The sequence below is a fragment of the Solea solea genome, chromosome 18 (genome assembly GCF_958295425.1).
Source record: "Solea solea chromosome 18, fSolSol10.1, whole genome shotgun sequence".
In the NCBI taxonomy this organism is placed as follows: domain Eukaryota; kingdom Metazoa; phylum Chordata; class Actinopteri; order Pleuronectiformes; family Soleidae; genus Solea; species Solea solea.
The window spans coordinates 7,673,417-7,689,317 of NC_081151.1; the positions used below are offsets into that span (position 1 = coordinate 7,673,417).

Genomic DNA, 15,901 nt, shown 5'->3' on the forward strand with positions numbered 1-15,901 from the left:
GTTGGTCTTATTTCTCGCTTCATTTGGTACAATAAAATAAAAAATCAAAGCTAGTTTACCAAGCTCAATGTGGACCTTAGTGAGCATGTTTGTCTGCTGTTTAACACACAAATGCTCCCTCAGTCCTGTCCGATGGTACTGCTTGACAGAGCCCATAAGGACGCAGCATAGAAATAATGCTGTTCACAAAGATCAAACGGAGGCAGAAATGTCAGCAAAATGTTTGTGACATGATGGTCCGACATCGGCCATGTTAGTACTAGGACCGAGTATAAATGAGGAGTTTAAAGTGTGGATGCAGGACAATCACAGGGAATCAGATCTAAAGCTCAGACTCCACAGCTCCGGTCCCCTGTGTCCAGAACATGTGCACATGACACCTGGACCTTTGATCTCACCCTAACACAAGGCTTTGTCAAGCGCTCGGTGACATGACCTTCACTAACAGGCCTTGACGTCAGGAGCCTGGCATTTTGGTGGGTAAATAATTCCACGCTGACTCGGAGAGAAAACCCTCAAATTAACCTGCAGGAGTCAACATGAGGGGAATATGTTTGTACTTTGTTCTTCAGAGGAGACAAATGACCACATGTGCAAACTGGACAGTTTTAAATGTCTTAAAAGGGGGAATTGGGTTGATTTGATGTTGTTTATGATATAATGATTGAACAATCTTGGCAAAAAAGCTGCAGTGAGAGATCACGACAGGCCATCGTTATCAACCTTCTAAGTTGCCTCTGTCCGTTCTCGTGTGTTGCTCGCATGACTTGTTAATTCTCTAGTCAACCCTGTGCCTTGCTGATGTCACAGTGTCCGTTCTAACCTGGGAACAGATCCAAACCCGACTCTCTCCTGTGTGCGCCGGTGCCTGAGTCTGCGTCACAGCCGTGACCAATCCAATAACACTTAATCCTTGTCTTGAACAATGCGCTCAGGAAGATCAGCGGCAAAGGAGACAAGGACACATGTGGAGAAAAGTGTGTTTAATGTTAGTTAATGACTAACTTTTAAATCTTTTTTCCTTTTATTTCTCGTTGTGTTCTGTTGTAGAGATGGTGGGAACTGACAAGAACATAACAACTGTAAATGGAGTTTGTTTCAGTGATAGATTCACTGTGTTTGTGCTTGATGACTCTTGTGTTCACTGGACCAGTTATCCTCATCACAGCAGCTGCAGCAGGACGTTTTTTTTACTTCAGTCAAACTGAGGGAGGTTTTTGTACGACTATAAATCACTGTGTGAATGCTCCACCATGTGCACCAAGAGAGTAATAATCTCCAGCATCTTCAGCCTGAACACCACTGATGGTTAAAGTATAGTCAGAACCAGAGCTGCTGCCACTGAATCGAGATGGAGTTCCAGAGTTGAGAGTTGATGTAGTATATATAAGAAGTTTTGGAGCCTGTCCAGGTTTCTGAAGATACCAACTGAGATCAGCACCAATATTTGAACTCCCTGTGGCCCTGATGTTCACAGTCCCTCCAACACTAACAGACATGACTTTGTCAGTCTGAGTCGTCAGGAAATTGCTGGCAGAAGACTCTGAAATTAGAGATTACATTTACTTTGTTAAAATAATCTGACAGCCTGATGAGAAAAGAAAAGTAAAAGACACTTTTATGCTGAAAATAAATCAGGGACTGAGTGGATTTGTCCCAAACATTTAAACAAATCTCTCACCTTGACTCAGAAAACCCAGCAAGAGAAGCAAAGTGAGTGGCGACATCTTTGTGGAGCAGTTTTCAGTGTGAGTGCATGAAAACAGTTCAGACTCTGTGTGACATAAGAACTTAAACTCTCGGAGCAGTGATGCAGAAAAGTCATGCAAACACACATTTGGATACACCTGTCTGTATGAAAGTGAGAGGGTGAGGTGGGATTAAGATCTATGTTCCTCATCTTGCTGCTTATTCTAGGTTTTTGCCTTTGTGCCATTTTGCACTTTTTTTTTTATCCACACAGTTGATCTTGTGAAGGGACTTTTTTTTAACCTGGACCATGAGTATTATGGTCTGCCTTATTTACCAAAATACACTGTGACTGAAAAATAAGGCCTGCGTGCATCTCTGTCAGTCAGTAGTACTTTTTGTACAAATGTCATTTCACGACACCATTCTACCGTGTTATCGTGAATATTTTCACTCAGCATAATCTTGTGGTTGTGTGTATAACCCCACAGGATGCCCCTTTGACCTATCAGCAGTTAAATGTGACCTCTGCTCTACACCAACCGTGTGGCCTACTTTGAACCATGACTTTTATTTTCATCTTATTTGCCAAAACACAATGAGACAGAAAAATGAGGCCTGAGAGCATCTAATCCATGTTTTCTAACAGGAAGCATTTGTGCATTCATCAAAAACATCCTAGTAGAGAATTATATATTTGAACAATTTAACATTTCTTACAACACAAAGGAGGTTTTGGTTTCTGTTTGGATTGTTAGCCTACAGTATTTCAGATAATTTAATGCATTCATATTTGCACCTGCTGTTATAATCAGTTCGAGAATAATATTGTTTGTTTTTTTTCTCCACAAGAGATGGCGCTGAATATAAATGTAAAAACACTGAATATTGAGAGTTTGATTCAGTTGTAGATTCACTGTGTTTGTGCTTGATGACTCTTGTGTTCACTGGACCAGTTATCCTCATCACAGCAGCTGCAGCAGGACGTTTTTTTTACTTCAGTCAAACTGAGGGAGGTTTTTGTACGACTATAAATCACTGTGTGGATGTGAGATCACTATGCGCACCGAGACAGTAATAATCTCCTGCATCTTCAGCCTGAACACCACTGATGGTTAAAGTATAGTCAGAACCAGAGCTGCTGCCACTGAATCGAGATGGAGTTCCAGAGTTGAGCTCTGACACCTCATATATAAGAAGTTTTGGAGCCTGTCCAGGTTTCTGAAGATACCAACTGAGAGCAACAATATCTGAACTCCCTGTGGCCCTGATGTTCACAGTCCCTCCAACACTAACAGACATGACTTTGTCAGTCTGAGTCAGGAAACTGCTGGCAGAAGACTCTGAAATTAGAGATTACATTTACTTTGTTAAAATAATCTGACAGCCTGATGAGAAAAGAAAAGTAAAAGACACTTTTATGCTGAAAAACAGTCAGGGACTGAGTGGATTTGTCCCAAACATTTAAACAAATCTCTCACCTTGACTCAGAAAACCCAGCAAGAGAAGCAAAGTGAGTGGCGACATCTTTGTGGAGCAGTTTTCAGTGTGAGTGCATGAAAACAGTTCAGACTCTGTGTGACATAAGAACTTAAACTCTCGGAGCAGTGATGCAGAAAAGTCATGCAAACACACATTTGGATACACCTGTCTGTATGAAAGTGAGAGGGTCGAGGTGGGATTAAGATCTCTGTTCCTAATCTTGCTGCTTATTCTACGTTTTTGCCTTTGTGCCATTTTGCACTTTTTTTTTATCCACACAGTTGATCTTGTGAAGGGACTTTTTTTTAACCTGGACCATGAATATTATGGTCTGCCTTATTTATCAAATAAACTGTGACTGAAAAATAAGGCCTGCGAGCATTAGTAGATGCCCACTGCCCTCTGCTGACAGTTAAACTGGATCACAACTCCTGAGACAACCCACTTCAGCATTTCAGTATTACTTTGAAAGATATTTGCTCGTTCTGTTCAATAGATGCTTTATTTTGTATTTGAATTATGTATATGCTGCTTCTTATACCCCTTATAACTTTTTGTATTGTACAAATGTCATTTTACACCATTCTACCCTGTTATTGTGAGTACTTTCACTTGACATAATATTGCGGTTGTGTGTTTAATCCCACAGGATGCCCTTTTGACCTATCAGCGGTAAAAGTGAATATTCTGAGGATACCTGACAATAACCCTGAGAAAGCAGCCAGATTGCCCTATAATCAGCCATAGATCGAGCCACAGAGGCGGACTGTCTTGTCTCCCAGCACTAACACGATCACACAGGAAAAATAATGTCACAAATTTTAAGAACTCGCATATGCACGCCACTAAGTCGGGCACTAAGAGTGTCTGCAATGATTTCTGTCATACAAAGCAAATTGAAAAACAAAACAAAACAGTTCTCTGGGAAATGTTCAAATGCTGACGTTAAGACACGGAGGAAAACTGAAGCAGAACCATATTTAGAGGAAGAGTAATAATAAGTAATATACGTAAATTGAACTAAAACAAATTTTCAAATGCCAGACTTTTGTTTTACAGCAAGGTATTTTACAGTGCACTGAAACAATAACTATATATACATTTGCAACATCACAGGGAAACAAACAGTTCGGAACTTAACCTAAAGAGAAAAAGAGCTATATTATATTCTATACTTGTATAATTAGAGTTATTTTCTTTGTCTGAGAATTTCTGGCAGCCTGTACTCTAAGAAGTTGTGATGCTACTCTCCAAAATTCAAAGTTCTTCTCATCCCCTTCACACCTTCTTCCTCTCCTAACAGTCTCTCTGGAGAGGTGCAATGCTGCCCACCACAGCTCAAAGCTCGCAATCACAGTTGGAAGTTTCCATCTCCTTCGTCTCATCCTCTTCTCACCACTGCCCTGTTCTCCATTGCAGTTCAAAGTTGGTCAACATCATATGAAATCAGAAGTTCATTGTATTTTTCAGTGTACATTTGCAAAATGACAGCTATATAAACATCTATATGTATCTGTATGATAATGTGTACCTTTATTTTATGTTTAGTGTGATTTCAAATGTATGGAAGCTCATTTCAGTCACGTCAAGTTATAATTATGAGATACTTACAGTGCTTGAAGTGGGCCCAGAACTTCTTAATTTTACTATTATGGTCCAGAATAATAATTTCTCAGTGACGTTTCTCTGTGACATTCACCCTAGTGTTTGTTTCTAGTGTCGAGAATTTTTGTTTTTTTGTTGTTAAACAAGAACGATATCAGACAGATGATCCACTAAAGAAGCAGAAGGATTTAAAAATGTTCAATAATGTTTAGTGATATTCACTGACTTCTTGCCACATTCATGCCCTGGAGGACAGCATAATAACAGCACACCGAAGAAAATGGACTGTGTGCTTGAAATTATGAGAGATGTTAAAGCTAATCTCAACATACAAGTTGGTCAAATGTGAAACAGAAGTCTAGTTTTTAGTTCTTTTAATATAAACTATAGGATATTTAAAAACATACATGTTGTGGACATTGCTAACATCTTGTGGCAGCTTTTATTTTACTGAATATTTTCATAATTTATTGTTTATTGATTAACAATGCACTGTAATGCCTTCATATGGACAAGGGGAGAACTGGCATCTGTTTTTCCCACTTCAAGCACTGGATACTCAGGCATCATTTTGAGATGCTAAATCATAATAATGAGATATTATATATCAAATTGAAGACAACTTGTCTAATAATTAATTGTAAAAATGTAAATTGATGTTACCATCTCATAATTATGTGAAACTGAGTCACAATTTTGAAACAGTATCTCGTTATTTTGACATAGCATCCCATAAATAACCACAACAAAAACTCATAACATGTGCAATAAAACCATAAAGACATGTGCAATAAAACCCTGGGCATCATGGGGTATGGTGTGTGTATATATATATATATATATATATATATATATATATATATATGTATATGTATGTATATGTATATGTATGTATATGTGTGTGTATATATATATGTATACATATATATATATATAGCAAAGTTAATTTTTTATCTTATTTTATTCTATATTTCATTCTTTATTGTATGGTGTTTGATACCTGGGGTGTTTCTCTTGCTGATCTCCTGTAAAGTGTGACTCTAATTTTAACAGTGCTGTGTGTGGATGTTGGAGGTGTTAATTTCCTCCCAAAGGGATTAATGAAGTCGTCTGTCTGTCTGTCTGTCTGTCTAAATGTGAGATACTATCTCAAAATAATGACTTATCATCTCTTAAATAATTAAATATATATATATATTAAGTCATAATTATGATACACAAAATGTCTCATAACTATGACTTAACATCTCATAAATATGAGAAACTAAGTCCTAATTTTGAAATGGTATATCATCACTATGACATAGCATCCCATAATTGTGAGATACTTTAGATAATTATGACTTAGTATATCAAAATTAGGTCTTTCTTCTTTTCATTACTGTTACATGGGCCACATCAGTCCGTTTTTTTATCACCTGCTGCAGGAAACGTTACTCCGCGGAGCTCTCTGATTGGTCAGCGTGACATTGGCATACTCCTCCCTCTCCCCGCTGTCACCCGCAACCCGGCGGAGTCAGCGTCAGCAGCAGCAGCAGCGAGCAAGAAAGCGCCCGGTAAGTGTCACGACAAGGTGAGTAAAACAAACCACCTTCTACTTAAACCACAAACACCTCCAGTATCGACACGTCTGACATTAGCTCCGTGTCTGTGTGCTGTTTCGTGTCCACCACAGGCGCAGGAAAAGCCCCACAATGAGTCAGTTCAAGGAGCGCTTCGTGACTCTGCTCCATGAGAAGAACTTTGTCACAGACCAGTTAGCGACGCTGGAGCAGAAAACGGGCGTCAAGAGGGAGTATATCACCTTGGGTATGTTACCAGCTCCGTTAAATTGTCGACAAACACTTTTTATAAAAGTTTTAATCTACTTTTTAAAAGTTAAAAACGTCCAGTCCCCCCCCCCAGAAAAACACTGCTTTGTTCATGTTTAGCTAGCGAAGCCATGAAGCCAGTGTTAGTGAGTTGAGCTGCTGAGTTTACAGAGAACACAATGGCAGACATTTCAGTGGTGGATTCACATTGTGTGACACACTCGTTTTATTACCTTATCTCAAGCAATGATACCAAAGTTCGCCATATATTGAATCCATGACTTATTTCAAAACTATTGCTGTTGAATGAAGTGCCTCTAATATAACACCACAACCACACCCCTCAGCTCCTTAGGGTATTTTTATCTCGTCCTCAAATATCCAATGCAAGGCAGAGAGTTAAGATTCAGGGTGACTGGTCATTCAACCGACAAGCAGGATGTTCTCAGTTAGTTCTCAGAGGCCAGAATACAATCTATACATTAGCCGAAAGTAAAACATTTTCTTGAAATTAGGTTTTTTCATCAGCAACCTAACAAAATGTAGGGTATAGAAGTCATCCATTACTTTAGTAAGTTTCATACATTTATCCAAAACAAGTCTCTAATTACTAAAAAAAACTTTTGACATTCCACATTTTCTTAGGGTGATATTGATGTGGTGGATGAAATGTTGAACAATTAAGTAATTGTTGTGTAAATACAATCAAAACCTCTTTACACAAGAGAGGTATAGTCTGACCTAGGCTAGTTTATACTCCGGGGTTAAGCGTCCTAGGCCATAATATACCCATGGTATAATCTAGCATAGGCCACTTTAACCCAGGGTTTATTCTGGAGTGGGGGTATACTATGGCCTGTTACACCCGTTTTAAACAATGATCATAGGATAACACTTTTTCAATCTAAGCAGAATATTTCAGATTGAGTTAACTTGAATAAGGTTGCACTAATTGGATTAATACTTGTAATGATTATACATGTTGTTTGTTTAGTGCTTATAGCAAACACTTTAAGACACTTTAGTAAGTAAATAAATTGAGTTTATATAGCACCTCTCACAGATATGAAATCACAAAGTGCTTCACAGGGCGATACAAGTAAAAGTACATTAATACTACCAGGGTAAAAACATAGGTACCCTAGTCTAACCAAAAGCCTGATTTAAAAGAAAAAGATTTTGAACTGCTTTTTAAAAGCGACAACAATGTGACACTGATTATTGCACAGTCTTGGTGCTACTGCTTGAAAGGAGCGATCTCCTCGCTACCACATGTGTAGTATTCTGATTAGAGGTACAAATATTTGTTATTTAAAAAAACAAAACTAATTGCATTTAATGGAAATGCATTTAAATTAAACCTTTTGGGGTATCAGCCACAGAAAAACCTATCCTATCAACCTATATTTTAGTTGTATGAAGACGAGTATAAGTCTAATATAATATATAAGTCTTAAATGGATTATAACATCCTGTTTGAGTTTTCACCGCTGTGTGCATTAACATGTGTGTAAACATCACAATCAAAACTTGGAGAAAGTACACAGAGAGCGCAAGCCTCTGCCAAAGCTGCTCAGTCTTTCACTGTGTCAATACACTCCCCGTCTCACAAGATTAATAATTGTTTTTCAAAAATTCCGTATCCATGTCCAGATCACCACTAAAATCGAATACATTTTCATGACCCATGACTTTAATCCACAGAAATGTGATAAAACTCTTTGAAAAATGTACTACTTTTACAAATTATTGGGGTTCATGTTTACATGAGTTGCTAAAGTAATATTCCCTTTAGTATACCCTTTTATATGTTGTCACATCCACATTACATCCGCTGCCATGAAAAACTCCTAAGACTAAGATGTCTTAAGCTGATCATTACCTTTTTTTCATGTATGGCCTTATTCCGAATAAAGTAGTGTATTATTCAGACTATTGTCTTAAATTGGGGCTAATATGGAAACACTGCTGTTCATTGTTTCATTGTCAATGAAGTTGAGGCACCTCAGGCCATGTTGGCATCATTTTGTTCTGCTGTGCCACTCAGAAAGAGGAAATGAGTTAGACGGGGTGACCTACATTCAAACCCGCAGTCTTCATCCAGGATATATCTCTGTTGACAGCCAGTGACAGCAGCCACATTTGCATTTAAACAGCCAAACTCAAGGTCACAATGCATTGGATGCTGTTTTTCAAATATTTGGTGGACAACCCCCTGAATATTGAAGAAATTCAAAGGTAAAACACCTTGTAATAACCATAACCTTCAGAAATTAAATACTAAACACCTCAAAGTAGAATGTGATAGTCAACAGAAAATATCTGGTCTTTGTCTCCAACCTGTCAATCTACTGAGCAGGTAAAAACGTTGAAAGCCCCGGAAGTTATGACTAAACAAATGTCTGCTGGCTATTTATTTAACAACACAGGCTAGTCACAAAGTTTGGCTCTTACACTGCTCTTCTAGGCAACTTTTAACATAATATATTGTCTGGACTCCACTCAGGATGAATCAAAAATGTTAATTTATAAGATTCAGTTGTCAGTTCAAGCGTACTCACGTCTACGGCTGCAATGTTTAATCAGGTAATCCATTTCTGAATTACTGTAGTTTTTTTATTTGTGGACAAAACAAGACATTTGAGAACATCATCATTTTAAGGTTTTCAAAACGTTTTTCAGTATTTTTTAAACATTTCATGGACCAAACAAATCATGAGTAAATGAATAAAATAATCTTATATCAATCAATTATGAAAATAACCGTTAGTTGCAGCTCTACTCGCATCTACTTTTTTTTTTTTTTTATGTTGGGGGGGGGGGGGGGGGGATGGTGTGACACCTCGCCAAACCGGCTCACAAAGCAAATACAATGATATATTCTAATGCAAATAACCACTGTGTTCTGTGCACCCTGCAGTTAGCAGAAGGTACAGCTACACACAGCAGACAAATTATACTGTGAATAGGCCTGCAGCTGCGAGGCTGACTGACTTTTGTGAGGCAAAAGTCAGTCATTTGATACTTTGGCCACATGGCAGGTACAGTACGTCACAAACGTGCACACTGATAAGTGGTTGCTCACAAAACACTCATTCCTGCTGGCTCACTATGTTGTCATGTTGTACTTTGCCTTGATCCAGACACGTCAGGATAACGCAGTTACAAAACCATCATCTGTTAAGATGAGAAACTTCACGAGTTCATGCCGACTCTTGAGACACGCTCACGTGTGAAGAGTTATCTGCTGACTGGAGAAGAGAGAGCTCAGCTACACTGTGGATGCAGCCAAACTTACTGGGGTTTTTAGCCAAATTATACGTCACGTAGCTTGAACGAGTGGGTTTTAGTCATACAACAGCCCATGACATGACAACCCAGCTTTGCAATGGCTTTTTTCCAGAAGAAAGCTATGTCACATGGATGCTTTAATTTTGCATTTTCTTGCTCACTGTGTAGAACCAGATGGCACACATGTTTGGAGATGCTTGTGACAATCACCCTGAAGTCAGCTCTTTTTTTATGATTCATCACTAGTCATCTGTTTCTGATTTGCCTATGCAAACCAGTCCAAAAATATATAGATGGTTTTCTTGTTCATTTTAACCAGTGCTTCTGAAACAGAGAGCTGGGCAGGCTGGAGATTAGAGATGGGATATGTGTGTTAAATGAGATGTAAAGTGTGTCAAACAGCAGTGGCTTTAAGTGCTTTGGATGCCTGTGTGAATTGCACATTTATTGCAGTTGGAACAAAGTTGAGTTTTACATAAATGCAAATCACGTGCGGCGCATCATCCTGCTTTTACAGCTACTTTGAGTCCGAGAAGGTCATCTCTGAAATGTTTAGGGTCTGGAATTGTGTCGGAGGCCTGTGACTGTTTGGAAGAGAATGTGAAATCGTCGTATGTGAAGAAGAACCAAAAACAAAGAAAGAAAATGTAGCGGAAAAATTCCACTTGGAGAAATCAATTACTAATGTAAGAAATGTATGGGATAAAAATAAATGGCTGCAGTGTATTCCCTGTGAATTTAGTTTCTTGCTGCCAGCTCACCAGCAGGCCATTAATCCTCCCAAGGATTAAAGTAAGAAATGCTATGGTTAAGAGTAAGCTCCATTTTGTGTGTGTGTATGTGTGTGAGAGAGAGATAGAGAGAAACCCTGTAAAACAGTCATTTCTGCTTCTTTTTTTTTTTAAGTTAAAAATGTTCAGTTGTCGGTTAGAAACCATGTGTTCATGTATGTTTACAGATAAAAAAATGTACATTTACTGTATTACTAAAGTCATACTTATAGTTATATATATATGAAACTAGGGCATAAACCATTCTTTTTTTCTTTTTTCATCTCAAACCCAATGATATGGCAAAGAAAAGCCTCCATCGCTCCCAATTGAGTCTCGTCTGTATATGAATTCACCCTTGAGAGAGAGAGACCTGTGTACAACACAAGCGACTCAAGTTTAAACATAAATATAGATTCTCAATATTAGTGGAGTCTAATACAAAACCTTCTAAATATGACCTCAGTTATTTAACACAAAATAAACATGATACAAACAACGTCGATAGAAATTCAAACCTTTAATAGATATACGTGTACAAAAGGTCATTGTTTATTTAGGTTGTTAAATGTATTTCGTCGCTAGGGTTGAAAACCAGTGACATTTTTGGAATCTTTCACCTACTTGAAGTGTGTGAGCCACACGGGAGTGTGAGCTGTGAGGTGTATTTAAAAGTCTGCTCCTCCACAGCGGGATTTAAATATCAGTGTTTGACTTGTGTTCAGTGCTCCTCCTAATCCTGGTAGCATGCAGCCCTGACATCCTGCTACCAGACACAGACAGACAGACACGGTGTGCAGTGACAAATGAAAGACTCCTGGCTTGACATTTGACGTGTTTGTCAGGTAACATTACAGCCCCACCCTCCTCTCACCTCTGTTGTTGTTCTCGTCTGTCTCCCTCTGCAGGTGCTCTGAGCGTTGTCGGGCTCTATCTGCTGTTTGGATACGGCGCCTCGCTGCTCTGCAACCTGATTGGCTTTATTTATCCTGCTTATTTCTCGTATGTATGAAGTCATGTTCCATAAACGTCAAAGCTGTGTCTGAATACATCAGTGTAGAATTCCTTTGCAACTCACACCTAAAAGACGTATGCGTTTATTTGTATTTCACCTGGAAGTGAAATGTTTAAAGGATAACAATGGGATCCTTCACAGAGAAACACTTGTCTTAAAATTATTTGATAAATTTGATAAATGTGGATTGTATTGCCACCGTGAGTTGTGCTAGAAAGGGGTCGCAAATACAACTGGTATGGAGAAGGAATTATAAAGAAGGAATAATTACATTGGCCAATAATGTAGTGTAGAAATGTCACATGAGACACACTTATTCTAAAACTACTGTTTAAAGACAACTAACCTTTGCAGCACCATCATTCACCACATCACATTGTGTGTATTCTTCAGGTCTGTCAAGAAAAACGTTGATTACACTTCCTGCCGCATGAAAAATGTGGAAATTGTATGTACAGGGCTGTAATGAGCTTATGCCTTTGTTCCCTCATTTGTGGTTTCATCTTCTTTAATTTTACACTTAAATATGAGCATGCTAGTAACAACAGCACCAGTACTTTAAATTCAGTGAGTTTTGAATACATTGCCAACCTCCTCAAGTCGAGTGACTCAAACCTGTCCTCTCGTCCACTCAGCATTAAGGCCATCGAGAGCAATGTGAAGGAGGATGACACACAGTGGCTGACCTACTGGGTTGTTTATGGACTCTTCAGCCTCGTCGAGTCTTTCTCTGACATCTTCCTCTTCTGGTTTCCCTTTTACTATGCTGGCAAGGTAGGTTGACCTTTTTAGCCTCGCTGCGATGCTGTATGTTTAAACTCCAGCCTCTCTGTATGAACCTGACTGACTTGAGTCTGTTCACACTGTGAAACCACACGCAGTCATGCTGTGTTGAGTCACATGAGGATTGACGTGTACAGGCCTCTCTCCTCACCAGCCACAGACGTTTTAGACAAGTTACGTAACTTTAAAATGAATAAAACATCCAGGGCCATCTTCCTTAATCTGACTCACATTTGTTTTTGAGTACTTGTTATTGATTTTAGTATAAACAAAGGCATGTCTGTATGCAATTAAAAGAACACGTTTGTGAGTAAATGAATGCAATGCAACAAACTCTGAAATAAATAGAAACATGAACAAATAATAAAGATTTTTATTCTATTCTAAGTTAAATTTAACATGGAAGAAGTTTTCCAAAGTAAAGCGAAGTTTATCTGTGCATTCAGTAAATTTGCAGTGCATTGTAAAATCTGCAAATCATATTGATAATAAAATATGTTAATAAGTGTAAATAAATGGGGTCATAAAGATCTACAGCAATTAAGGAAATGAGTTTGTTATAATAAACTGAATGAAAATCATAAACCACAATATGAGACAAACTAACCTATATCAGCAAGTTCTGGATTGACTATTGAAATTTATCTCATTATCCAACTTCCAGTTAAAACAATCAGTATGTTTTAGCTTCTTTATAATACTTTGTTTTTACTGAATGCACAGTTTTGAGCGGTTTGGAAGTTATGACATTTTTCTCCTCTTTGATCAGTGTTTGTTCCTGATATGGTGTATGGCTCCAGTGACGTGGAACGGCTCTGAGATCCTGTACAAGCGCGTGATCCGGCCATTTTTCCTGAAACACCAGGCCGCGATGGACAACATGGTCAGCGATCTGAGTGCCAAAGCCAAGAATATAACTGACGCTGTTACAAAGGAGGGTGAGGCATTCACAGTGATTCAAATGTAGCCTGCAGGAACACATTTTCACAGCACATGAACTTGTGTCCCATTTTTATACCCTTAACATATATTTGCACAGTAATCAATTGTACATTTAAATCCTTTTTTTATCTTTTCTACATAAAACATAGTGTATTTTTTTTTTCTCTGTTTGTTCCATCAGCGATTAACCAAGTCCTCAAGGACAAGGAGCAATGAGACACATTGGAAGGCTTTGTTTGTTTGTTTGTGTGCATGCATGCATTCATGTCTAAGTGTTAGAATAGTTGAAAGAGAGGCTGTGAGACTGTATGTTTGTTTGTCATTTCGTTTCTTGGTTTGTCCTCCCCCTTCCATGACGAATGATGATCATCGGCTGCACTATCATGAGGTGAAAGGAAGCTTCACAGTCATTTGTGCGTCCACATCTCTTTGCTTCCACTGGTACTGCTAAGACAATCAGTGAAACTGTGACATTTTTATTGAGATCTTATTTTCTCTCTCGTTGTGTGACAAAGTAATTTTACAGAAGGAGGTTGCCTTAACATGTGCGATAAGCAAAATACTCTTAACATTCTTTAAAAAATGGTACTTTTACATCTCATGAGTGTCTTACACGCTTTATTCTCACATGTGCCGAGCAGAGTTTAAAGTCTGCTTGAGCTGTTGGTTTGGTTCTCTCCGTTTAATTTTGGATGACTTCTGTCTTTTGATATGTATTAATTTATCTTCTCATGGTTATGAAAAAGTAAAACTGGAATCCTGGTGAAATTAAAACGGTGTCTTTGTGTCTGACTTTAAACTTCCATCTCTGGGGCTCTCTGTTCAACCGGTCTCATTCCTCACATATTGGGGAAATGGGATTTTATTTGGTCCATATTACAATGTTCACACATCACTGATTTCTGTAATTGGTTTTTATAGCAGAAGAGAGTCAGGGAAATTGTATTTTAAGATGCATCCACCTCTGTGGCTTAGGTTCTAGTTCATTTCTCAGCACAATCTTTACTATTAATGTCAGCAGTAATTGTAAATGATGTCCAAATAGTTTGGTTTTGATAGACATTTTTGCATCAAGATCACCGTTGCATATTGAAATTCTTGCTGCCCATTATGTAAATGTACTTGTAGGTTTTTTTTTGATGTTATTTGTTTCAGCGAGGATACAAAGGCCATTCGCAGTCTCTCTCCCATCCTACACGTCCACTTGATCTTTTAACCTGTCACCCTCAAGTACATTTACTGGCTTTCAGTCAGCCTAACCACCCACACTCTAATTTATGTTTGGCTTGGTATTCACGCTTGAGGGCCTCTGAATGGGAGACTCTTTGTGTTCGTGCACTGGGTGTAATGCATGGGAAATGCTGGACTGAGCCAGTGTGATGGTCACACACTGCCACAAGGAGTGGAGAGCACCCATCTGGAAATGTCTGCTGCGAAGATGTGTCTGCTAGGTGTTTATGTTTCCCTTGAGCCAGCAGTGGCCGGCTTTATTGATTTACCTGAAATGGGACTCTGAAACCAATAATTGGATTGTGTTTCTATGATCCATGACTTTCCATTAAGGGTGGAGTCCATAATGAGTTAGAACAGTTGAAGAAGAGCTGAGGGGAAAGAGCCAAAAAAAGGAAAGAATGTTTTGAATGTTTTAAATGTAAGATTAGGATGAGGTTTAACTGTGCTGGAGATTCCATGTGGCACCAGCAGGTTGACATTATTTGGGTTTAACTGAATGATTTTGATGATTTGAGGTTTGTACAGACATTCATGGTGCTCAGATAATAAAACCTTGTTTATCGCCTTTAGACGTTCAGAGTAGTCACTTATCACGTAAAAATATGTCTTGACGTTCATGGTTACCAGATGATAAATCACACTTCAGGATCTCCTCGTCTCACAGAGACAGAAGTCATCAATCAGTTCACAAAGATGTTACACACAGTATGTATGTGTGTAGGTATATAATTTTTGCTATACATCTTATTACCTAATATAATCAAATTCATGCCTTATTGGCATATGTTAGCAACCATGGGCTATCATAATGTTTTAATAATGTAGCTGCCTTTCAGTGGCTTTAAAACGTGTAATTTGGTGAAGACAGTTTAAAACCCATTTGGGGCTAATTTAGTATATTTTGTATAAACCATTGGCTCTATAAATGTTGATTATTAGCATGCTAAAGCTGCAATTTAGTGTAAAGTTCCACATTCTTGGGGTGGCTAGCTTTTTAATGCTTCTACATTCACATGCTGCACATTAGCTTATTTTAAATTCACTCTTGCATTCACCAGGACACACTGGGGAACATCAGTTAAAACAATTTGTTTTGCTCTAGAAAAATGCTAATGTTGCTCAGAGTTTTTAGTTCACAAATGCATCCAAAAACGTAGCTTTCTTTTGGTGAAAGTAATGAATTCACAGTTTTATTCTGAACAGGTTGCAATGAGAGAGAAAAAAAAGATATCCTGTTAGCCAGACCTATAAGCAAATGTTGATTTTTAGCACGCTAAAGC

General features: G+C 38.3%; 2 protein-coding genes across 3 annotated transcripts in view; one reads left to right on the forward strand and one right to left on the reverse strand.

The window, feature by feature from the left end:
• LOC131444868 (immunoglobulin lambda-1 light chain-like) overlaps positions 1 to 3,301 on the reverse strand; it is a 65,950-nt gene extending 62,649 nt beyond the window's left edge. Inside the window, exons 1-2 of the mRNA XM_058615563.1 lie at positions 3,171 to 3,301; positions 2,748 to 3,032 (exon numbers count right to left, since the gene is read on the reverse strand). Coding sequence (XP_058471546.1) covers positions 2,748 to 3,032; positions 3,171 to 3,216 — 331 coding nt within the window. The 5' untranslated portion in view covers positions 3,217 to 3,301. The remainder of the gene's footprint in view (positions 1 to 2,747; positions 3,033 to 3,170) is intronic.
• Positions 3,302 to 6,225: 2,924 nt separating this feature from the next.
• zgc:101744 (Receptor expression-enhancing protein 6-like) lies at positions 6,226 to 14,187 on the forward strand. 2 transcript variants are annotated; one of them, XM_058615564.1, is made up of 6 exons: positions 6,226 to 6,332; positions 6,452 to 6,585; positions 11,557 to 11,650; positions 12,299 to 12,437; positions 13,216 to 13,384; positions 13,570 to 14,187. In XM_058615564.1, the coding sequence occupies exons 2-6, from the start codon at positions 6,471 to 6,473 to the stop codon at positions 13,602 to 13,604; spliced, it is 552 nt and encodes a 183-aa protein (XP_058471547.1). In that variant the 5' UTR covers positions 6,226 to 6,332; positions 6,452 to 6,470; the 3' UTR covers positions 13,605 to 14,187. The 2 variants fall into 2 exon arrangements, with proteins under 2 accessions (XP_058471547.1, XP_058471548.1); XM_058615565.1 differs by having other exon boundaries at positions 6,249 to 6,349.
• Positions 14,188 to 15,901: the final 1,714 nt, after the last annotated feature.